Here is a 25,658-nt window from a genome sequence, read left to right as displayed (position 1 = left end):
CCAAGAAAGTGGTGACGACCAGGATCTTACCAGCCATGATCTTATTGAATAAAGAACCAACGTGATCTACTGCTGCTCCTATTTGTGTCCTTTTTTAAAAAAACTTTGTGGTTTAGATAGATTTGACGATAGTTTTAAACTATAAAAAAGTCAGGTCAATAGAAATAGTTATAGTCAGCATCAGTCAGAACTGATTCTTTAGCCCAACTTGTTCCTGCTGAACAAAATGGCCCATCTAAGTTTGTCGGTTGCAATGATCTTCAGAAGGTGAGAGGATAAAACTTATGACTGGTGTTTTGTTGCAATACTGAATAGAGAATAACACTCAAGCCAGGCAACATGAAGACTGGATGATTTCTCTTTCCAATCAATGTTGATGACCCACACTTTGCATATGGCTGAGGTATTTTATTCATATGGCTAACATAACTATTCTTCACATACTGAAAAATAACCCTGTTCATATGACCGATTCCACTAACTTATTGACTGATTTTTTTGTCATTAACCGCTCGATGCTTTTAAGTTATTCGCTGGGTATAAATGTTGGTGACATGACTATTGTACAAGCAGATGATTTGGTTTCCATTAGAATTCATATTAGAAGAGTTAAGAGTATTTCTGGTTTACAGGTACAATACAATACAATACAATACAATATATCTTTATTGTCATTGTACCCAGGGGTACAACGAGATTGGGAATGCGCCTCCCATACGATGCAATAGTTTAGGTAATTTAGACAGCAGCAACCCAACGAAACGAAACAGTTGTAACAGTTTTGGACAGGGTAAAGTGCAAGTTGATCTATGCGTTGTGGCCATCCGGCTCAGCAGGACCGGTTCATAGCAGTTATGGCCCTGGGGATGAAGCTGTTCCTGAGTCTGGAGGTGCGGGCATAGAAGGCCTTGTATCGTCTGCCCGATGGAAGGAGTTCGAACAGACTGTTGCAGGGGTGTGAAGAGTCTTTGTGGATGCTGGTGGCTTTTCTGAGGCATCGTGTGTTGTAGATGCCCTCCAAGTCTGGTAGCTGTGTTTCGATGGCCCTCTGAGCTCTATGGACTACCCGCTGTAGAGCTTTCCTTTCTGCCTCCGTGCAGCTGAGGTACCACACAGGGATGCTATGCGTTAGGATGCTCTCTATGGTGCAGCGGTAGAAGGTCGTCAGCAGCTGTTGGGGTAGACCAGACTTTTTCAGTGTTCTTAAGTAGAACAGTCTTTGTTGTGCCTTCTTGACCAGCGCAGCAGTGTTATTGGACCATGTTAGGTCCTCCGAAATGTGAGTGCCCAGAAACTTGAAGCTGGACACTCTCTCCACACTGTCCCCGTTGATAGAGATCGGGGCATATTCCCCGTTATGTGACCTACGGAAGTTGATGATCAGCTCCTTGGTCTTGGTGGTATTTAGGGACAGGTTGTTATCCGAGCACCAGTCCGCCAGGTTCTGCACCTCCGCTCTATAGTTTGTTTCATCCCCGTTGGTGATCAGCCCGATCACCGTTGTGTCATCTGCAAACTTGACAATGGTGTTGGTGTCGAATGCAGGAACACAGTCGTGTGTGAAGAGGGAGTAGAGCATGGGGCTTAGAACACAGCCCTGTGGTGTGCCGGTACTCAGGGTGATAGTGGAGGACAGGTGCGGGCCCATTCTCACTGCCTGCGGTCGTTCCAGCAGGAAGTCCAGGATCCAGTCACATAATGACGAGCTGAGGCCTAGCTGGTGGAGTTTGGTGATGAGCTTGATGGGGATGATCGTGTTGAAGGCGGAGCTATAGTCTATGAATAGCATCCTCACGTACGTGCTCTGTCTCTCTAGGTGAGTCAGGACAGTGTGAAGAGCCAGAGAGATGGCGTCCTCTGTGGATCTATTTGCCCTGTATGCAAATTGATGTGGGTCCAGTGAGTCAGGGATGCTAGATTTGATGTGTGAGAGGACCAGCCTCTCAAAGCACTTCATGACTATCGGCGTTAGGGCAACCGGGCGGTAGTCGTTCAGGTTGGAGATCTTTGCTTTTTTCGGCACCGGAACTATGATAGCCGACTTCAGGCACTTGGGGACCGTAGCCAGAGATAATGACAGGTTAAAGATCCTGGTGAATACCTCAGCCAGCTGTTCAGCACAGTCCTTCAATACCCTTCCCTGAACTCCATCCGGTCCTGCATCCTTGCGTGGGTTGACCCTTTGCAGAGCGCGTTGTACCTCCTGTGTGCTCAGTTGCAAGACCTGTCCTACCGCGTTGGCTGGGGTTCCTTCACTCAAGGTGGTTTTGCCAGTTTCAAAGCGGGCAAAGAAGGTGTTAAGCTCGTTGGTCAGTGCCATATCGCTGTGGGGGCAGGCAGGGCTGCTCTTGTAGCCAGTGATGTCCCTGACACCCTGCCACATGCTTCTGGTGTCCGTGGTGTTGAAGTGGTCTTCCACCCGTTGCCTATGGGTGTCTTTGGCCCTTTTAATACCTTTGCTCAGGTGTGATCTGGCAACACTGTTTGCTGAAGTGTCACCAGATTTAAAGGCATTGTTGCGTGCCCTCAGCAGGTTCTGTACCTCCTTGTTCATCCAGGGTTTCCGGTTTGGGAACATCTTTATCTCCTTGTCCTCCGTGACATTCTCCATATGATAATCATAATGATTTCCCCCATTCCTTTCAAATACACCAAAACATATTTAATTTAATCTTTGGAGATACAAGGAATTGCAGTTTATGAAAAAAAATACACAGTGTTGGAGTAACTCAACAGGCCTGTTGAGTTAATCCAGCACTTTACATAATTTTCTTAGTGCTCTTTATCTATACGTCAGAGAGATTTCACAATTGTGTAAATGGGCCAAGGAAGGAGCTCAAAACAAAAGTAGAAATGGAGACTTTTGAAAGTGGGATTTAGAGTGTCCAGCAATTATGATATAGAGGAAGGACACGATTGTCCATGTAGTGCTCTTATGAGCGTGTGTGTATATTAATGGTTCAAAGATTTCTTTAGTGTCGCGTGTACTGGCACGGTGAAAAACATTTTTGGCATACAGCTCAGCAAGACTATCCCTGTACATAAATACAAACTCCCCAGTCAGTGCAGAACAACCCACTGAGGCTATGTTCAAGAGGTGCCATTTTGTGCTGATCTACTTGTGCTACCACCTTCAGGGAGCTTTGAACTTGGACTCTGCACATCAATGTTGTTAAGGGCCTAGTCATTGACTGTATGCTCCCTCCTTACATTTAACCTCCCAAAAAGCAACATCTTGAACTTGCTCAGGTTTCTGCACATTTCTGCAACTGTTCTGTATTCTGTTGTATCTTCTAACACCATCCTCACTGTCTGCAACTCCTCCTGTTTTGGCATTGTCGGCAAACTTACTTACCAACCCATTTATATTGCATCTAGTTTGTTTATATATCTCACAAACAGCAGAGGTTCCAGTATGGAAGGTGATGAGACATTGTGTAGTCAACAGAATGGGAAAGAAAAGGATAATCCCAAAAGATTTTATGTACATAAATGAATTCGGATGAAAATGTACATGGCAAGATTAGGAAGTTTGCAGATGATACAAAAGTGGGTGGTATTGCAGATAGTAAAGATGGTTGTCAACAATTGCAACAGATCGGTTGGCCAGGTGGGCTGAGAAATGGTTGATGGAATTCAATACAAAGAAATGTGTGTCATTGTCTTTTGGGAAGTCTAACATGGGCAGGACCTACACAATAAATGGTAGTGCTCTGGGGAGTGTTGTACAGCAGAGGGATCTAAGAGTGCAGCTACATAGTTCCATGAAAGTGGCATCACTGGTGGGTGGGGTGATCAAAAAGGTTCTTGGCACATTTGCCTTCATCAGTCAGAGTATTGAGTATAGATGTTGGGAGGGCATATTGCAATAATATTAGATGTTGGTGAGGCCACATTTAGAGTTTGGGTTCAGTTTTAGACAGCATGTTGTGGGAAGATGTCAAGTTGGAAAGGGTGCAGAGATGATTCATGAGGATATTGCCAGGACTTGAAGGCCTGAACTATAGAGAGAGGTTAAACAGGCTAGGACTCTATTTCTTGGAGTACAGGAGGATGAGGGGTGCTCTCTCTCCCATCTCTCCTTATGCACACTCTGTAAATTTATAATCTGTCAATTAAATTTAAGAAATTGAATGCTGCAAGAGTCGAGCCCCATAATGATGGACGAGTATTCTAAATGTTCAGAACTAGAGAGAAAGTTAATATGTGCTGTAAACTTGCAAAGCTCATTTACTGAGCACAAACTGTACAGATGGCAGATTAGAGTTGGCCCTTTCCTGACAAATAGATCAATAATTGGGTTGTCTGCATAGTGCTGTTGCTTATTATGCCAAACCAAAAATATTGCCAAACATCGATGGCATCCAAGTGCTTTACCGCCATTAGAATGATTATAAAGGAGACAGGATGAACAGTGAGTTTTCAACATAAATTGTAAACGATAAAGTAGACATCTACAGCACATGACAAGAAAAAGGTACAACATTGTAATCAACAAATTCTTAAAGATGTTTTAAAGGGTGTGACAATCAACTGATTATGTTTAATATATGGGCAAACATAACTGCCAATATGGTATAACACAGTGTTCTTTGAGGAGGGATGTAAATCAGGGCAAAAAAAGCCTCAGAATTAAAAGTCCTGAAGACCTTGAAGGACTAAGCTATTGATGCTGAACGTTTTGCAAAGGATTATTACTTGCCAACAAAGATATAGCAGAACTGTACACTGAGCTGCATAAAAGAAATGTAAAGATATAGTCTTTAAAAATATTCTAATTACCCATTCTCCTAACCACATTCTTTAATTACTCCCCTCAGTTCAAAGGTAAACTTATCTATTTCTATAATTTTAATTTGCACTATCTTTAATTATATAATTTAATGGTTTTTCTAGGATAAGTTTGTGCAACATGAATGTATTAAATGTACATAATGGGCAAACAATTTTTTTCTGCAATTTAAATTTTTTACTATTTTTCCCCACTTTCTCTCTCCACAGATGCAACCTGATCTGATGGGTGTTTCCAACATTTTCAGATTTATTTCAAACTAAATTCGAGCTTGCTAATTGTTCATAAGCAGTATTCACATCTTATAACTTCATCACATTTGGTTATTTTTGGTAATGCTGTATGTCTTCTGTAAGCGAGGAAATACTTCATGTACAGTAATTACTTTAGCAACAATAACTTGCATCTAAAGAGCACTCTTAACAAGGTACTTTATCTAATGCCTTCTTACCCAAGAGGAATGAAGCAAAGGTTTAGGAAGTTGTACAGCTCAGTGCAAGCTTTTAAGACTTTTAAAAACGTTGTGACGCATAGTGGTTTTGAAATGCGAACACATCGAAGACAATATGAACGATTTCACATCTAGTATAGAGTGAGAGATAGAATGATTGGAGGATGTGAAAAGGCTGCAAAGGCATGGAAAAGCGAGATCATGGGATAAAAACCAAACATATTGATGAAAATGTCAAAACCAATAAGCAGACCAGTAAAATTGAATGAAATTTGGCAAATGATTAGGATGGTGGATGAGGATAATTTTGTGCATGATGAGTGGTAACTCGTGAAATTCGAAGGGACAGGATTTATTTGTGATTACCACATTGTACTGGGCCCAATACAGATCTGCAGAGAATACATGTTCAGGAACTTGAAGCTGTTGACGCTCTCTGCCATGCTCGTGTCGATGAATGCATTCTTGGCTTTCCTTTCCTGAAGTCAATAATCAGCTCCTTGGTCTTACTAACATTGAGAACAAGATTATCCTTCTGGTATCATTCAACCAGATGACCAATCTCCCTGCTATTACCCTTTAATTGTCCAACAATGGTGGTATTGCCACCAAATTTATACACAGTGTTGGAGCTGTGTCAAGATACATAGTCATTGTTAACGAGGGAGCAGGCCAGATGTCCGAGCGTACTGCCTTGAGATGCTCCTATGTTGATGGTATTCAAGGAGAAAATTTTGCAGCCAATTTTTACTGATTGTGGTCTGCCAATGAGGAAATCAAGAACATACTGCCTGTTTTTATTGTCCAAGTTTAATTTAGATTACTTTAGAGATACAGTGCAGAAACAGGCACATCAGCCCACCGAATCAGTGCCAACCAGCGATCCCCACACACTAACACTATCGTTCACACACTAGGGACAATTATACCAACCCAATTAACCTACAAACTTGTACGTCTTTGGAATGTGGGAGGAAACTGGAGATTACGGAGAAAGCCCACGTAGGTCACAGGGAGAATGTACAAACTCCATACGGACAGCACCCGTAATCAGGATCGAACCCGGGTCTCTGACGCTGTAAGGCAGCAACTTTACCGCTGTGCCACTGTGCCACCCCAAGTGGTCCAGTGCAGCATAGAAGGTCAACGAGATCACATCCCCTGTTGAACTGTTGTGGCCAAAGAAATATTGTAGTGGGTCCAAATCCTTCCTAAGGTTGGTGTTGATGTACATCATAACCAAACTCGAAAAGCATTTTGTCCCCACTGATGTCAGTGCCACCAGTCTGCAATCATTGAGGCAATTACCTTGCTCTTCTTGGGCACTGGTATTATGAATGCCCTTTGTAAAGCAGTTGGCGACCTTGGACCTTATTAAGCGAGAGATAAAGATGTCCATGCAAACTCCAGCCTACTGGTCTGCACAGGGGTTAAGAATGCAGCTAGACACACCACAGGGGCCAGAGGCTTTATGAGGTTTCACCCTCATGAGGAGCTTCTAATATCAGCTTTGGTGACAGACTAGAGTGTCATGGGGGGCTGTGGGGTTCTGTGAAGGTGGGAGTTTGAGAATGGAGAACATAGATGTTCTCCATTTTGAAGCTTCCACTTGGTTAGGCCATGTAGGATGTAATTGCATGCGAACCCTGTTAAACATCCATCTGATCTTCCCGTCTAGACTGAAAATGTCTCCCCACATTCCCTTAAATCCCCACTCATCTCACCGCGGGGGCCTGTGGCCTTATTATTCACGACCAACCTGCGTGAGTTTGAGATGTGGGAGGAAGTTAGGAATGAACCCAAATCACTGGAGCTCTGAGGCAGATGCTCTACGAGCTATGCCACGGTGCTTGTCCCAAAGTTAAGCATCCTGTAATCCCCAGATTCTCTAACCTTTGTTTGAAGTTTTGTCAGTGTAAGTCCTAGTGACTAGGTTTATGTGCTCTTCCTCTTGTAACATTGCTACAGCGGTGTAATATCTTGCATTGCTTATTTGCAGGGGCGGCGCAATGGTGCAGCATTGGAGCTGTAGTCCAAGACCAGGTTCAATTGCTGGCTGTGCGGAGTTTGTACATTCTCCCTGTGACCGCATGGGTTTTCTCAGGGTGCACCGGTTTCCTCCCATATTCCAAAGACATGCAAGTTTCTAGGTTAATTTGTGTTTTGTAAATTACCCTTGGTGTGTAGGATATGAACGAGGGATAACATAGAACTAGTATACAGGTGATCGACTCGGTGGGCTGAGGGTCCTGTTTTTGGCTGCCGCTCTTTCACTAAAAAATATCTTGTTTTTGCATTACAATCTGTCCGTTTTGAAGACAATTGTGAAATTCATGCTGTAATGAAAACACTGGAGCTGTCTGAAATATATATATTTTGAATAAGCACATAAAATCAGAAATAGAAGTTATTGGTTTGGTTGTAATCTTCATCAATACTGTTCCAACCTGTACTATTTTCTTTCAGGAACTGATGGAACTGCTATTTCCCAGAATTTATTGTTTTCCTTTTAGCCTAAAAATTATTTTTGAATGTGATTGTACCACTCAAAAATTCAAAAGCAAATTATTCTGGAAGGGACAAACTCAGATACTATAAATCTCAACCTCAGATATTATAAATCTCAATATATAAACAAATCAATCTCCCATATAATCTGGCCATAAACTTGATTAAAAACCTGAGGGATTCTGGAAAGCTAATATTAAAACTGAAAATATTTGAAAAATACAGATGCTAAATAAAGATTTGGTGAAACTAACTTTTTCAAAGTTTGATGGACTATTCCCACTGATGTGCTTTGCTACCAAAAGGTAAATAACAACTCCAAAACACTGACGCACCCACCAAAAGGTCAACAGTTCAACAACATTGAAAAGAAAGCATTGGTGACAGAAAGAGCTAGACTGAATACGCATGGTCTGTAGGTTTAGTACAAGCCTCTGACCTTGATCTTTTTTTGTTGTGGAACTCAACAATGTAGTTTTACATCAAAGAGAAAGAATTTGAGTGCTGAAACCATGATATAAATTTTCCTGGCACAGGGTACCCTGCAAAACATTTTCGACACGGTTTAATTCATTTTCTACAATTCTTTAAGCTTAACATATGGTATTCATCTGCAAAACGTTGAATGTAAATTTCAGTGTGAATTCCAAATTTATCAAGGTTCATTACAGCCCCAAGTCATCAATCAATTCATTTTCAAACCATAGCAATCTGGGGTGTGATTAATGATTTAAATAAATCTTTATCTCAGAATAACAATCTTTAAAGAAATAAACCACCACAATAAAGAAAGCTGGATAGTGTCTAGAACACTGCTTTGACATCAAAAGCACATTTTTTGATATGGCATTTGTTATGTATAAACAGCTTTAGTGTAAACAAATATTAAGGATACTTATAGTTGTGACTCATAAAGCCCATCAACCCGTATTAAGCTTTTGGTCTCAGGTAATCTGCAATGTACAATCAACAGCAGCAAACATACCACATGATTGGATCTGACAAGTTCCAAAACACTTCTCCAAATAATCTGATTAGTTCTCAGACATCTGTCCCAATTTGGATCAAATTGATAACTTCCAAGCTCTTCATGGATTGTTAGATTTCACTTCTAACCCAACACGAACATGAGGATTGATATGCTGATAATCACAATCATGCACAAAGATCAGAGATTGTATGGTTTTGTGGCTCTGCAATTTTAGTCCAATTGAACTACAAAAGATGGAGTTTAAAAACAAAGGGGAAAGTATTTGGAAGGTGGCAACTTACTCAATGACTGGAGGCACAACAGAACTGCAGATGCTGGAATGTTGAGTAAATGATGATGAGACGGAGTACAGGAACGAGATCGAGAACCTCATGTCCTGGTGTTGAGACAACAACCTTTTTCGCAATGTCAGCAAGACAAAAAAGAGAGTGATCGACTTCAGGAAACTTTAACACAATCCCCAGTTTGCATTGACGGCGCTGAAGTAGAGATGGTTGAAAACTTCAAATTCCTATGAGTCAATATCACCAACAACTTCTCCTGGACCACCCATATCGAACCAATGACTAGGAAAGAACTTCCTTAGAAGGCTTAGGAAGTTCAGTATGTCCCCAACAACTCCCACCAACTTCTATAGATTCGTCGTAGAAAGCATTTTATCAGGATGCATCGCAGCTTGGTTTGGGTACAGCTCCATCCAAGACCACAAGAAATTGCAGCGAATTGTAGACGCTGCCCAGACCATCACACAAACAAACCTCCCTTCCATTGACTCCATTCATACCTCATGCTACCCCAGCATGGCCAGCAGCATAATCAAGGACGAGTCGCACCCTGGCCACTCTCTCTTCTCCCCTCCCCCATCGGGCAAAAGGTATAGACGTGTGAAAACGCACACTTCCAGATTCAGGGACAGTTTCTTCCCAGCTGTTATCAGGCAACTGAATCATCCTTCCACAAGCAGAGAGCAGTGCTGAACTAGCTACCTCATTGGCGACCCTCGGACTATCTTTGATCAGACTTTACTGGCTTTACCTTGCATTAAACGTTATTCCCTCATCATGTATCTGTACACTGTAAATGACTCAATTGTAATCATGTATTGTCTTTCCGCTGACAGATTAGCACGTAACAAAAGCTTTTCACTGTAGCTCGGTGAATGTGACAATAAACTAAACTGAAACCCAAGTGTTAGAGGAACTCAATGGATCAGGCAGCACGCTGTCCTGTTGAGTTCCTCCAGCACTTTGTGTTTTGTTCAATGACTGGAGAGCTTTGAGAGGTTTAAAATTAGAATTATGGATGTTCTAAAAGGATGACACAGAGGAGAAATTAGAACGTAAGGACCTTGAGGAAGCTTGGTTCAATGTGCAAAGTGAAGATGGTTGTGGTGGAAGCAACTAAACAAATGATCTCAATCTTTGTGACAAGGTTGTTCATAAATATTTTCATCTATTTTCGGGAGCAAAGTAGAGTGTTGAGAGAAATGGGTTGAAGAAGATGTATTTCCGACTCACCTGACAGCTTTTCCTACAGGTCCCATTTGGTGCAAGCTGCGCTGGATATTTTAGGTGCACACATCTGGCCAGGGGCGATGTGAAAGAAAGTCTGTAAACACAAAAGCATAATTACTGTATTCTCTGGATAAGGCCTGGAAGTTTCCAGATCTAAGCAATGGAGGAAAATAAGGCAAGGTTAATTTTGAAGCCCATGTTGGCTCTGGACCTCAAAGCACTTATGCAGACAGTAGTGGACTCAGGCCACATGGGCACAGGCCTCCCCACCGTCAAAAACATCTACATGCAGCACTGTCACATGAAGACGGCATCTATCATCAGGTATCCCAAACAAGAGATTAGTGTGCAAAATTAGAGCACATGGTATTGGGGGTAGGGTATTGACATGGATAGAGAACTGGTTGGCAGACAGGAAGCAAACAATAGGAATTAACGGGTCCTTTTCAGAATGACAGGCAGTGACTAGTGGGATGCCGCAAGGCTCAGTCCTGGGACCCCAGTTATTTACAATATATATTAACGATTTGGACAAAGGAATTAAATGTGACATCTCCCAGTTTGTGGGTGACACAAAGCTGGGTGACAGTGTAAGCTACGAGGAGGATGCTATGAGGCTGCAGGGTGACTTGGATAGGTTGGGTGAGCGGGCAGATGCATGGCAGATGCAGTATAATGTGGACAAATGTGAGGTTACCCACTTTGGTGGCAAGAACAAGGCAGATTATTATCTGAATGGTGTCAGTTTAGGAAAAGGGAAGGTGCAACGAGACCTGGGTGTCCTTATACATCAGTCACTGAAAGTTAGCATGCAGGTACAGCACGCAATGATGAAAGCAAATGGCATGTTGGCCTTCATACCGAGATGATTTGAGTATAGGAGCAAGGAGGTCCTACTGCAGTTGTACAGGGCCCTGATGAGACCACGCCTGGAGTATTGTTTGCAGTTTTGGTCTCCTAATTTGAGGAAGGACATTCTTATTATTGAGGATGTGCAGCATAGGTTCACCGGGTTAATTCCTGGGATGGTGGGACTTACATATGATAAATGAATGGATCGACTGGGCTTATATTCACTGGAATTTAGAAGGATGAGAGGGGATCGTATAGAAAAATATAAAATTCTTATGGGATTGGACAGGCTAGATGCAGGAAAAATGTTCCCGATGTTGGGGGAGTCCAGAACCAGGAGTCACAGTTTAAGAAGGGTCACGACCCGAAACGTCACCCATTCCTTCTCTCCAGAGATGCTGCCTGTCTCGCTGAGTTACTCCAGCTTTTTGTGTCTATTTTCGGTTTAAACCAGCATCTGCAGTTTCTTCTTTCACATACACATAGTTTAAGAATAAGGGGTAGGCCATGTAGGACTGAGATGAGGAAAACCCTTTACACCCAGAGAGTTGAGAATCTATGTGACTCTCTGCCAAAGAAGGCAGTGGAGGCCAATTCACTGGATGTTTTCAAGAAAGATTTAGATATAGCTGTTAGGCCTAACGGAATCAAGGAATACAGGGGGAAAGCAGAAATGGGGTACTGATTTTGGATGATCAGCCAAGATCATACTGAATGGCGGTGCTGGCTTAAAGGGCCAAATGGCCTACTCCTGCAACTATTTTCTATGTTTCTATCCCCACCATTTGGGCCAATTCGTTTTCTGAATACTACCATCCAATGGTGCCAAAATGGTGTCTCTTGATTGGACTTTAATCGGGCCAACTTGCCAGTCCTCGCGCAGGTTGAATCCTGCGGACAACGCCAAATGTTGTGTTCGATAAATCACCAGATTCAGCCAACAGAGTCTGATTCACTCAGTAATTTATTACACTACTAAATGAGGCACAAACACTCACGTATCCCCGAATATCCCCGCACGCACTCGCATACCCGAGTACACAGCAGAGCACGCCACAGGATGTTTCTATTCTCGATCACCTGGCGCCATTCGCGACACGGTCCAAGGCTGGGGCTCTCATACCGAAAGGGCGCCCAACACCATCCTTTATAGCTTTTCTTATCAGAGCAGACCGCGCCACTGCCCCCGTCCCCGCCCCGAGCCAATTATAAGCCCCCCTTGTCTGCAACCTTTCTGCAACTAGCGGCGGGGGTGCGGGTGGTCTACCCAACTATTGCTGTTGTGTTTTGTTCACCAATGTTACACTTTCCTATAGAATGGCCTGATAAAAGGCTACGCTCCCAAGCATGAACACAGGTGCAAAATCAATTCTAGCGTCTAAAACTTGTTTTCAAGGGGCAATGGAATGTACAGTAGGGCTGCTAATTTAGCTGAAAACTCTATTTCCCAATTTAGCTGAAATTGTCTGTTTAACCCTTACACCACATGGACTCGGTGGGCTGTTCTGCGCTGAACGAGGGGGAAAGATCGTGCTTGTGTATGGGGTTAGCCTTGCTGAGCTGTGTGCAAAAAAATTATTTTACTGCCTCTGGCACACATGATAATAAAGAAACCATTCAGCAGGAGATACTGAAGCCTAGAATCCCACCCCAGCAGGTTCACTGTCCAACAACCATTAGGCTCTTGAACCAACCTGTACACCACTAAGCCTGCCTCAACAACGGAACACCACTGACTACCTCGTGCACTACCTTGGAATTGCTCCCCGAAATGATGTTTTGCACCAATGTCTTGTTTTTTTCAGTCTTTTTCCTTTCTCTGCCTTGTGGAATTTGCCTATATTTTATGTTTTGTGTGCTGTCTATGTCTCTGATGTTACTGTAAGCCAAACTTTCATTGCACCTGTCCCTCACCGTATTTGTGCCTGTGACAATAAACTTGGGTTGAGAAGGCCGAACAACTCTGAACTTGAGGTGCCATCGGGGATCTGCAGTTCCTTCCTACACATTTTGTCTGTTCTCCATTGCGAAATCTCCTCAAGGTATGCCAACTTTGAAGAAATTCTCCTCCTCTTTCCGACGAGAAATCTGCACACCCTCTAGTTGCTCACCCTCTGCGATTCCTCCTGCTCTCCAGCTAGATTGTATGCCTTGTTGTCACCTTCCCCTCAGCTAACAATGATCCATTCTACATTTTCCTTGAACCTCGTCCCCTTTGATCTCTCGTTTTCACACCTAACTCTTCCATATCTCTATGTCTCCATCTCCCCTGACTCTCAGTCTGAAGAAGGGCCTCGACCCAAAACATCACCCATTCCCTCTCTCCAGAAATGCTGCCTGTCCCGTTGGTTCCTCCAGTATAGAGTCATAGTCATAGAGTGATACAGTGTGGAAACAGGTCATTTCGGCCCAGCTTGCCCACATGTCCCAGCTACACTAGTCCCACCTGCCAGCGTTTGGTCCATATTCCTCCAAACCTGTCATATCCATGTATCTATCTAACTGTTTCTTAAATATTGGGATAGTCCCTGCCTCAATTACCTCCTCTGGCAGTTTGTTCCATACACCCACCACCCTTCGTGTGAAAATGTTACCACTCAGATTCCTATTAAATCTTTTCCCCTTCACGTTAAACCTATGTCCTCTGGTCCTCAATTCACCTACTCTGAGTAAGAGACTCTGTGCATCTACCCGATCTATTCCTGTCATGATTTTATACACCTCAATAAGATCACCCCTCATCCTCCTGTGCTCCAAGAAATAGAGTCCCTGATCAATCAACCTCTCCCTATAGCTCAGACTCCCTAGTCCTGGCAACATTCTTGTAAATCTTCTCTGTACCCTTTCCGGCTTGACAACATCTTTCCTAAAACATGGTGCCCAGAATTGAACACAAATGCGGCCTCACCAACATCTTATACAACTACAAAATAACCTCCTAACTTCTATACTCAATGTCAACTGATGAAGGCCAATGTGCCACACGCCTTTTTGACCACCCTATCTACCTGCGACTTGATCTTCAAGGATCCATGCACCTGCATTCCTAGATCCCTCTGCTCTACAACACTCCCCAGAGCCCTACCATTCACTGTGTAAGTCCTGCCCATGTAAGACTTCCCAAAATGCAACCCCTCACATTTCTCTGTAATCCCTCACATGCAACATGCTCACATTTTGTGTCCATCTTTGGTGTAAACCAGTTCCTTGGGGAGATTTGAAGAAGGGTCTCGACCCGAAACGTCACCTATTCCTTGGTTCTTGGTCCTCCAAAATATTCCAAATGGAATTTAAACTGGAGGATGGACTTAAGCAAGAAGGGCTTCTTGGAGAAGAAGAGCCACCTTAAATTTAGTTGCGTCGGGTTGAGTAACTATAGTAGGGTGGACTATTCCAAGCTTTAATTGTGCGAGGGAAGAATAAATTGCTATACACATCTGTTTTGGTAGCTGGTATCTCGAATTGAATCGAGTGCCCTCGTCTGCTCCTGATAGGTTTGGGTTTGGTGTAGATGTGGTCATCTATGTCGAGCTGACCATTTAACATTTTGAAAAAACAGGTCAAACGGTGGGCTTTACGTCTGTCTTGGAGCGGGTACAACCCCAATGAATTTAGAAGTTTGGTAACACTTGGTTCTCTCTCATAGGTATTTGTAACAAATCGAGCTGCCTGTCTTTGGAAACGTTCGATGAAAGAAATGTTTCATATGTGTGTATGGATCCCATGCTGCGACTGCGTAGTCTAAATGAGGTCTAACAAGGGTGAAGTATAACTTCTCCTTGATAGAAGTTGAACAATGATAATTGCGTCTCAGAACATTTAGGACACCTGTTGCTTTCACCGTTGCATGATGAGTCTGACCATTCCAACGTAGATCTATCTGTAATTTGATGCCAAGATACTTGGTCTGTTTGGATTCCTCAAGGGTGGCACCAAGGTTATTATATAGTTTCCTCCTCCTGGTGACACGCATGGTTTCACATTTGGAAGGATTGAATTGCATCCCCATTGTTGTGACCACGCAACCATAGTATCGAGGTCTTTTTGAAGAGCATCTTTATCATCAGCTGACTTAATTGGACGGTACAGCAAACAATCATCAGCGAATAGTCTGGTCATGCTTGTGACTTTTTCATGGATGTCATTAATGTAAAGCAAAAACAGAAGAGGGCCCAATACTGTGCCCTGGCGTGTACCACTTAACATTGGACGCCAATCAGAGCTTTTTCCATTCACACACACGCGCTGAAGACGTTTTGTCAGAAAACTGGAAATCCATCGTTTCATGTTGGAAGGAACACCGCAGAAGTCAAGCTTCCGAAGCAGTCTCTGGTGAGGGATGACATCAAATGCTTTAGAAAAGTCTAGCACTACTAAATCCGTGACAACATTGCTCCTTCTCAAGGTCCTTCTCTCCAGAGATGCTGCCTGACCCGCTGAGATGCTCCATCGTTTTGTGTCTCTCTGCACTTCCTTCCGACAGTTGTCCATTCCGGTGGCTCCGATCGCCGTGTTTTATTCGCGACCGACCGGCCGCCCGCAGTTTCCCAACGGACGGGCGGGATCCCGTCCCCGGTGGTTCCGCTGCCTGGTTTTGGGGGCGTCCGCCCGCCATCCGGGTCCGCGGGCGCCGGCCCCTCCCCCCGGTGTCGAGTCACCAGTCGGAGGCAAGATGGCGGGCGGTGCGCAGCCGCGGCGGGCGGCCGTGGAGGGCGAGCAGCTCGGCGCCGCTGCCATTTCTGCAGCCGGCCGTGTGTGAGGCAGCCGCCGACTCCCCCCCCCCCCCCCCACCATCGCCCGGTCCCTGCTCAGCCCCGGCGCTGACAGCGAGGCGGCGGCTGGCTGGCTGGCGGGCGGGTGGCCGTGGGCGCCGGCTCCCCGCCGACATGTACTTCCTCAGCGGGTGGCCCCGCAGGCTCCTGTGTCCGCTCCGCGGCTCAGAAAAGCCCTTCCACATCCAGGCCGACCCGCGGAGGCTGCTGTTCGCGCTCCTGTCGCAGACGCAACTCAGCCTGTGGAACGGCAGGGTGAGTGGGGGCCCGGGGGGGGGGGGGAGAGCTGTGGCGGCAAGACCGGCAGGGTCTGTGTGTGTGAGAGAAAGATATGTGTGTGGGAGAGAGGTCAGCTGTGAGAGAGATCGTGTGTGTGTGTAAGACAGGGAGATCGTGTGTGAAAATGTACGAGACCGTGTGTGTGTGAGACTGTGTGTGAGAGACCGTGTGTGTGTGTGTGTGTGAGAGACCCTGTGCGTGAGAGAGAAACCGTGTGTGTGTGAGAGACCCTGTGTGCGAGAGACCCTGTGTGCGAGACTGCCTGGTGTGAGAGAAACCGTGTGTGTGTGAGAGAGACTGTGTATGTGAGAGAAACCGTGTGTGTGTGAGAGAAACCGTGTGTGTGAGAGACTGTGACTGGTGTGAGACAGACCATGTGTGTGAGAGAGAAACCGTGTGTGTGAGAGAGAAACCGTGTGTGTGTGTGAGAGACTGACTGGTGTGAGACAGACCGTGTGTGAGAGAGAAACCGTGTGTGTGTATGAGAGAGACTGTGTGAGAGAGACCGTGTGTATGGTAGACTGAGAGACCGTGTGTGTGTGAGAGACGGTGTGTGAGAGACGGTGTGTGAGGGAGAGACCGTGTGTGTGTGTGAGATCATGGGTGTAAGGGAGATTGTGCGTGTGGGACAGAGCGTGCGTGCATGTGAGAGGGATGAGCGGTGAGAGGGAAATATGTTGTCTTGGGGAGATTGTGTGTCGAAGAGAGATTGGGCATGTGTGCACGAGAGAAAGATTGTGTGTGAGAGATCGTGTGTGCGTGAGAGAGGATCGTGTATGTGTGAGGGAAGGAGATTGTGAGACCGCCTGTGTGCGCATGACTGCTTGTGTGTGTGAGAGAGACATTGTGTGTGGAAGTGGTTGTGTGTGAGAGATTGGATGCGTTTGTACAAGAGATCATGCGCGTGCGATCGTGCATGTGTGTGAGTTTGTGCGTGAGGGCATTCAAGTTTGTGTGAAGGAGATTGTGTGCGACCGCCTGTTATGTGACCGCTTGTGTGTGAGAGAAAGTTATTGTGTGTGCATGCGAGAGAGAGAAGTTGTGTCGGTGAGAGAGCACGTGTGCGTTTGTGCGAGATCACGTGTGAGATATTGTGTGTGTGTGAGGGATCTTGCGTGCGTGAGTGATCGTGTGTGTGACAGATCGTGTGTGTGTGTGTGTGTACGAGGGAGAGATTGTACATTGGTGATTGTCCTAAGTGGGTATTCATGCATGTGTCTGCGTTGGTGTTTTGTCTCTGGTGTTCATGCGTCTGTATTTGGTGATCACTTGTGTGAATTGGTGATCGTGGTGTGTTGATGATCGTGCTGTGTTGATGATCGTGCTGTGTTGATGATCGTGCTGTGTTGATGATCGTGCCTGTGCACTTTGATATTGTGTGTTGGTGATTATGTGCCCATCGTCTTGAGTGTACATGCACATGCCTTTTGGCATTGTCAAATCCGTCTGAATGCTTGCATGTTTTCAAAACTTAGTCACTTTCTTTGTAAGGATAGGAGTGTGACCCTGTGCATGTTTACAAATCTTTGTGTGATTGAACCATCTATACCTTTCAAGGAGAATTTATAGCATTGCATAAAACACTTCTGCGTCTAAGTCTCTGAAATCCACGTTTCATGTCTAGTACTGCTGCCATTATCTATTGAAAGCTGATATTAACTGGCTGGGTTGGAAAACTAGTGTAGTGAAAAGCTAAAGCTTGACTGGATTTTTTTTGTTTTGATTTGTTAAATATATCATTGATAGCCTGCCACTCTCCAGCAGTTTTAGATATAATTCTGGGCTTTTTAGTTTGTTTATTTGCCATCTAAAGCTGTAAGCAAAACACAAACATGGATAGGTGACATAGAGACAAATGGAGACATATAAAATTATAAAAGGACTGGACAAGCTAGATGCAGGAACAATGTTCCCAATGTTGAGGGAGTCCAGAACCAGGGGCCACACTTAGAATAAAGGGGAGGCCATTTAAAACTGAGGTGAGAAGGAACTTTTTACTCAGAAAGTTGCGAATTTGTGGAATTCTCTGCCACAGAGTGCAGTGGAGGCCAAATCACTGGATGAATTTAAGAGAGAGTTAGATAGAGCTCTGGGGGCTAGTGGAATCAAGGGATATGGGGAGAAGTTGGGCACAGGCTACTGATTGTGGATGATCACAATGAATGGCGGTGGTGGCTCGAAGGGCCGAATGGCCTCCTCCTGCACCTATTTTCTATGTTTCTATGATGTTGGGACCCTTCTTCAGGCTGATTCAATCTGCTGAGTTGCTCCAGCACTTCTTACAACCAGGAACCAGTTCAGGTAACCTGGTGTTTTACTTTACAACTAGGTTCCGATGCTGCTGATATGGACCAGTGAGCCCTTCTTTACCGGTTGACAGGGCTGTTGTTGCGGCTCACGTTGTAACCCCAGACAGGATGTGCTTTCTTCAAGCCGCAGCTACTGACATGATGCGCTCGGTCACCGTGGGGCTCCTTTCCCTTTCAGCCATAACTTTGCCGCTCTGCCTTCCCGCTGTTGCCAACAACTTCCAAGATGCGGAGAGGGAGGTGGAAGGTGGGGAGGGGGGGGGGGGGGGGGGGGGGGGGTAAGAGGCCAAGCAGACAGTGACTGGTGAAGGATGAGGTGGCGGCAGTGGAGGAGGGGAGAGGCAGTGTAGACAGAGCAGGAAAAGGAGGATCAGTCGGCAGTGAGTGGACAAAACGATGGCCGACATGCAGCAGGTGAGAGGGGAGGGCACCCCGTGGTGACAGAGTGTGTCCTGTTGGTGGCAGCGACCTAAAGAAAGCGCTGACCCCAGGGGCAACAACGTGTGCCGCAACAATAGCTACGTCAACCTGACCAGACTCGGTCTGAAGAAGGGTCTCGACCCGAAACGTCAACCATTCCTTCTCTCCTGAGATGCTGCCTGACCTGCTGAGTTACTCCAGCATTTTGTGAATAAATACCTTTGATTTGTACCAGCATCTGGAGTTATTTTCTTACATTCATAATTAGCCTTTGTTCTACATCAAGTTTTGGATTGAAAAAAGATTACCACAATAGTGTAGATTCTGTGGTTTACATGGCATTGAAGAAAATTAAACCGCATAGAATTGATCTAATTGTACTGGATCTAGCCCCCTACCTGAACTCTCCAAATGCAGTCCCTGTCCACCTGCATTAGCCTGAGCTGGATATGCAGGGCCAACTGAAGTGACACTCCATACTGGAGATTCCCCCAACAAAGTGGAATAGATCACGAGCAGTGACTTGGCCTCGGGGGGCATATTTTGAGGCTCTATCCCTAGAATGCCCTAATGGCCTTCTGACCGCTCACATATTTGAAAGACCATAAACCATGACCAGCATTCATTTTCCTGCCCTAGATGCAACATTGAAAGTGTAACTGAGTTGCCTGCAGACCTGCTGCTGAAGGTACTCTCCCAGTGCTGTTGAGACTCGCGATGCAGAAGGACTGTTGATATATTTGTAGATCTGAAGTGCGTGCAATCATTTGGGTTTCTTGCTTTTGCTCAGTTCTTGCACTTGGAATTGATCGATTGCTGCAGCAATGCAAAACAAGTAAATTTGGCTTGTTATGCCCAAACAATTGTAATTCTACCTGACTACAGGTGTTTGTCGGGATGCATGGGACTTAGTGTGAAAGAGCAGCCTGGGGGGAAAAAAATGTTCCTCTTGCCATCCATCTCTCCCCTATTAAATATATGATTGGAATTGCACGATAACCAATTTTCGCTTGGCAGAGATCAAAAACTTAACATGTTGAATTGATGGTGTGCTTTGGAATCAGCAAGTGGCATTTTTGAAGTAGAGATAGGAAATTTCTTGGCTCAGTTTTAGCTTTTCTAAGTTTATGTTATTGAAGCCAATTATGGAAGTGAAATTTGCTCTCGCTGTCCCTCTTCCCACTTCTACCATGAGAAAAAATATTACCCAAAATAAGTACTGAACACTGAATTTTCATTTCCTGTTGACAAAACGTCAATGGTATTTGAAAGGCCACTTCTTTAAGAAACTTTACATTTAAATTCCTTGTTGCTGTAGTTTCATTATAGCTTCCCTGCTTTTTTGCGATTAAACTGAATGTATGAACTACTGTAATGACATTAACTAAAACAGAATATTTGTTGATAGTGGCCTGGTTTTCTCACTTTCTGAATCACATCTATTATCACATTATACACCTTCTAGTTATTAGATTACACACTGGGGAACAATTTCATTCCAGCAGTTCAGCTTGTCTCAGCAAGAGGTTTCTACCAGATTAATGGAAATAAAATGTCATTATAGATCCATACAGCATAGGAGGCTGTCATTTAACCTATTATACCTGAACTTTCTCTTTGAAAAGAACTATCCAAATCATTTCACTTTCCTGCTTTTATTCCATTGCCTTGCTATTTATTTTCTGTTTAAGTGCGTATCCAGTTACATTTCTTTGAAGTTACCATTGAGTCTGTTTCCATCATCCCATCAGTAAGTGCATTTCAAATCATGGCAGCTTGATTCATGAATATTTTTTCCTTCTCTTTGAGCTTTTTTGCCAGATATCTTAAATTTGGATTGATCAATTCTCGTGGAAAAAGTTTTCAATATAGTGTAGAAACCTCTTGCCATTTTAACTCCCTGTCAATTCTCTTACCCATCCCTGATTTAAGGCAAACAATCCAAGCTTCAGTCTTTCTACATAACTTAGCCAATCACTAAGGCTTTAATAGCCTTCTGTAAACTGGTCACAGTAAACTAGGGAAGGCTAGTGTTTTTTGTAAGATTATAATTTTCTGGATTTTGTACTGCATCATCTGTTATTTACAAAATGTATAGGTTTTCACACGCCTTTCAACTTTTCTGTTGGAATTGAAGATTTGTATGTGAATGTCTGGTACCTTTTTTAATATTGTGCCATTGAATTCACTAAGCCTTTCTCCAATCTTCCTTCCAAAATGATCCATTCTCCCTTCTGCATTAAACCATATTTTGCATTTTTCCAGTTGTACTGAAATAAGAAAATGAGTATCTAAAAATTAACTTAGCAGTGCAATCACCATTACATTGAACTTTCAGCTGAATATCCACTCTCTAATAAGTAGTGATATATGATCTTTATGACTTGGTTGGCATATTGTTTCTGTCGCATTGATCTTAGATGTAAGTACAATGGGAAACAACCAGTTTAGTTCTGTTTTATGTTTAAAATCATGAAATAGCGTGGATACTAATCAGTGCTAATACTTGATATAGTAATGCTGTAAACGGCCATTGTGTGCTTTGGCCTTTCTATTTGAACAATATTATAGATAGCCAATCCACTGAGGCTGCAGGTCTGTCAATTGTAACAGTAGTGGTAAAAGACAGATATGATGCAATGGATTTGAATTTTTAATGAAGAGAGGTATCTTACCAACCACAACAATCTGGTTGAAATGCATGATACAGTCAGCATAAGACACATCCAGTGATAACTTGTTTAATTTGAGTCACTAAACAAGTTTGTTTTATGCCAGAATATTTTCATGCCACATGGTTTGTTTGATAATTGAGCTAAGAGGGTTACTTTGAGTACTTCTGTAAGGGTTCACATTCAGTAGTTTTCCATTTATATTTGGCACAACTTGCGCACATTCTTGGGATGGAATCCTAGTAAATGGATACATTCTAAAAACATTTCTTTGGTAAAATACATATTGTTATATTTAGAAGTAATTGATCTGAAGCACTGATTTTTTTTAAACGAAATAATTCTTGCCTGGTATCTTTGCCGTTTTCATTTTTTTAATTTTGATTTTATATTCCAGCTGTTTTTATACATTGAATATAGAAGAGGGATTTTTCAGTTTTTAAATGAGAGAGGGCAAATAACAGAATACTCTTTACATGGTATCTTGCGATCAGACGCAATTTATTTCAACTTCTAATCTTGAGAGTCTGGCATGAAGTTGTGATTTTCCTTCCTAGTTTCAGCAGTAAAATAACTGACTTTTATCCTCTGGACTTCGCATACAAAAAGATAAATGTTTGTGAAAAGAGAGTTGGAACATCTGCTGCATTCAAGGTTGTTTAAACTGAAGATGTAAAAACTACACATGAGTATTTGTCAAATTGACTGTTTAATAAGAAGATAAAATAATTTTTCAATGCCTTGTGCATTCATTTTCAAAAACGTATGCGGTGGATAATTTTTCCTGTGTTTAGGAAGGCCCCGCTTTAGCATTAATTGTGTGATGCAAACTAGTTCAGACAGACTGGAATGAGTCACAACATACTTTGCATTTATATTGTATAATATGGTAGAATCCAGGATATGATTGTGATAAAATTAAGCATTGGTTAAACTATAGTGTAGCAATGATAATGACAATATGTACAGTCTCAAAGACAAGGAAAATACAGTGGAAACTTGAATCAGTAAACATTAAGGTGTCAAAACAAATATTGTTCCTAACAAACATTTTTTTCTTCCACCAGCCCAGTGTTTTAATTGTATGCTACAAGGAATCTGCAAAGGCAGCTGCACAGTTTGGGACATATGAAAAAACAGAATGGAAGTCCGATAGCAGCATGATCGCTGTTGCGGTAAGATATAAAATTTGAGCTATTGTTCTCTGTTATTCATTTGAATGGTGTCATTATAAAAAGACTGCAGGTTCTGCTATATTAAATGTGCTACTCAACTGCTTGATCATGCAGGTGCTATTGCTGTTTAACTGTTTTAGCAATTGCAAATGCTTTATATTTGATTTTTCCAGTGGCTGCAAGCTTTTTAAGAATAAATGTAATTGTTTTTAATCAGATTTTTAAAAAATATTTTATTTTATTTTTGAAAAGCATATGTACAAATAGAATTTTTTAAAAAACACATTTGTTACAGAGTTCTTACATAGCTTCCATTTTTAAATTTTTGAAGAGAGAAAGTAAAAATAAAAAAAAACTATAAACTTGGGGAGAGAGAATAAGAAGGTTAAAAAAAAAAAAAAAAGGATCTAACTATAAAAATTAAAGGGAGTAGATCCGGGAGACAATAACCACAGTTGTACATCCAACCCCTAACTCAAGTTTCAACTTTTAATTTAAATTTTTTATTTTAGTCCTGTGCCAAACCCATTTACTTTTCTAAAAATTCAATAAATGGAGACCATATTTTTAAAAACAACTCAGGTTTGTCGATTAAGGCAAATCTTATTTTTTCCAAATGCAGGGTCTCTGTCATTTCCGTAGTCTACATTTTAATTGTGGGGGTTATTGTTTTTTCCCAAAATTTAAGTATTAATTTTTTCGCAGTTATTAGACTAATCAAGAAAATGTACCTGACTTGCTGTAAAATTTGTAGTATGTTCTGATAATCCTAATATAATTAATTTTGGATCCATATCTAATTTTTTGTTAATAACTTTAGAAACTATTTTAAAAATCTCCAACCAAAAGTTTTGCATTTTTATACAAGTTTTTCAGATTTTGAAGATGAATGAAATAAGACAATAAAAATTTGCAACATGGCCCACTTTCAAAGCAAATGTTACAAAGTAAATTGTAACCTTGATTTATATTCTTGCTGTATGCATTGATTCTTTCATATCCTCAATGTATTGTGAAAGGATACATGCTGAATGTTTAGTTTAATTGTTGACTTGCAGCTATCATTGGAAGAAGGTCTAGTAGTGGAGCATTACACTGGCAATAGCATTTCATTTTGAATAATGCGATGACTGCTGTGTCAGTAGGTTCAATTTTTGCATGTAAATGAACCTGAAAATAGCGAGCTATATGGTTCAAGTAGAGGAGTACGGACCAGTTTAGAGATACTGCGTGAAAACAGGGCCTTTTGCCCACTGAATCAGCGCTAACCAACGATCACCCGTACACTGGTTCTACCCTGCACGTTAGGGACTATTTACAGAAGCCAATTAGCCTGCAAACCTGCACATATTTGGAATGTGGGAGCACCTAGAGAAATCCCAAATGGTCACAGGGTGAGCGTGCAAACTCTGTGCAGACAACATCCGTAGTCAGAATCAAACATGGGACTCTGGTGCTGAAAGGCTGCGCCACTGTGCTGCCCTAAGAGATTTAGGCAATCCTCTTTATTCTGCAAATATTTTGTCTCCCTCTCCCCTTCCATGACACTCCCTCATGCTGTTTCGCAGTGCATCAGTGTGATCCCTCATGCTGTTTCATGGTGCATCACTCCCTCATGCTGTTTCACTGTGTTGCCAGTTATATAAAGTTCCGTGTGGATAATATTGTCCCTGAGGAGACTACACTGTTTCCCTAACAACCAGAAGAAGAGGGCCTTCAGGAATGGTGACAGGGAGGATGTGAAATGGGTACAGAAAGACCTGAAAGCAAGACTGAGACAGAGTAAGGATGACTACAGGTGGAAGCTGGAGCTGAAACCTCAGCAGAACAACATGAGGGATATGTGGAGCTGTATGAAGAGCATTACATGCGACAAGAAGACCAGTGGCCTGGGGAGGGAAAGCAATCAGGACTGGGCCAACGAGGTAAACCTGCTTTTTAATAGATTTGATGGTGGGGCCTCTGCCCACCCACCCCCTTGCTCCCTGACAGACTCTCCCCCTCAATCCCCCCTGATCCACTTCCTCTGCCCTTTCTTTGTCGCACCTGACTATCAAGGATGAACAGGGGAGGAAAGAGCTGAGCAGACTCCGCCCAGGCAAAGCCACGGGTCCGAATGGTGTCAGGCGCAGGGTACTCAAAGTGTGTGCCAGCCAGTTGTGCAGAGTACTCCAGCATATCTTCGACCTGAGCTTGGAGAGGGTTCCTGTGATGTGGAAGACATCTGCCTGGCTCCCGTACCAAAGAGGATGCGTCCCATCTCCTCCAATGTCAACAGATCGGTGGCGCTGACTTCACACATCATGAAGTCCTTGGAGAGGGAGGTGCTCACTCACCCAGACCTCCCAACCCTTCCGAATTTGGCGGAAAGTTTCCGCTTTCTTATTTCATTTCCGCCATTCCGATTTCACCTCACATTTTTCCGCTAAACACATGCCTCACCCGCCGCTGGCCCGGCCTCGCCGCTGTACTCACCTCGCCGCTGTACTCGCCTCGCCGCTGTACTCGCCTCGCCGCTGTACTCGCCTCGCCGCTGTACTTGCCTCGCCGCTGTACTCACCTCGCCGCTGTACTCGCCTCGCCGCTGTACTCGCCTCGCCGCTGTACTTGCCTCGCCGCTGGTCTCCAGTGCTTTCTCCAGTGCTTTTAACAGGGAGCATGAAGATGCGGGTGGATGCTCCATTGGTGTCCTGGATCACCAACTACCTGACTGGATGACCACAGTATGTCAGGCTACAGAACTGTGTCTTGGACATGGTATTGATCAACACAGGGGCCCCATAGTGGACTATCCTCTCCTGCCACCTGCAGTTGTGGGCTGCATCAGTGAAGGGAGGGAAGCTGAATACAGAGGTGTAGTTAACGACTTTGTTGAGTGGTATGGGCTGAATCACCTGCAGCTCAATACCGACAAGACTAAGAA

The 25,658-nt window shown here is 43.5% G+C and overlaps 1 protein-coding gene across 2 annotated transcripts in view; it reads left to right on the top strand.

Annotated features, from left to right (window-relative positions):
- Positions 1 to 15,765: 15,765 nt before the first annotated feature.
- ric1 (RIC1 homolog, RAB6A GEF complex partner 1) overlaps positions 15,766 to 25,658 on the top strand; it is a 113,702-nt gene continuing 103,809 nt past the window's right edge. For both annotated transcript variants that reach the window (XM_078395941.1, XM_078395940.1), the window contains exons 1-2: positions 15,766 to 16,135; positions 22,628 to 22,735. In XM_078395941.1, coding sequence (XP_078252067.1) covers positions 15,995 to 16,135; positions 22,628 to 22,735 — 249 coding nt within the window. In that variant the 5' untranslated portion in view covers positions 15,766 to 15,994. The remainder of the gene's footprint in view (positions 16,136 to 22,627; positions 22,736 to 25,658) is intronic.

This window comes from Rhinoraja longicauda, chromosome 3 (genome assembly GCF_053455715.1).
Source record: "Rhinoraja longicauda isolate Sanriku21f chromosome 3, sRhiLon1.1, whole genome shotgun sequence".
Classification (NCBI taxonomy): Eukaryota; Metazoa; Chordata; class Chondrichthyes; order Rajiformes; family Arhynchobatidae; genus Rhinoraja; species Rhinoraja longicauda.
Note: the sequence above shows the minus strand (reverse complement) of the source record. Positions and strands in the feature narration are given on the sequence as shown.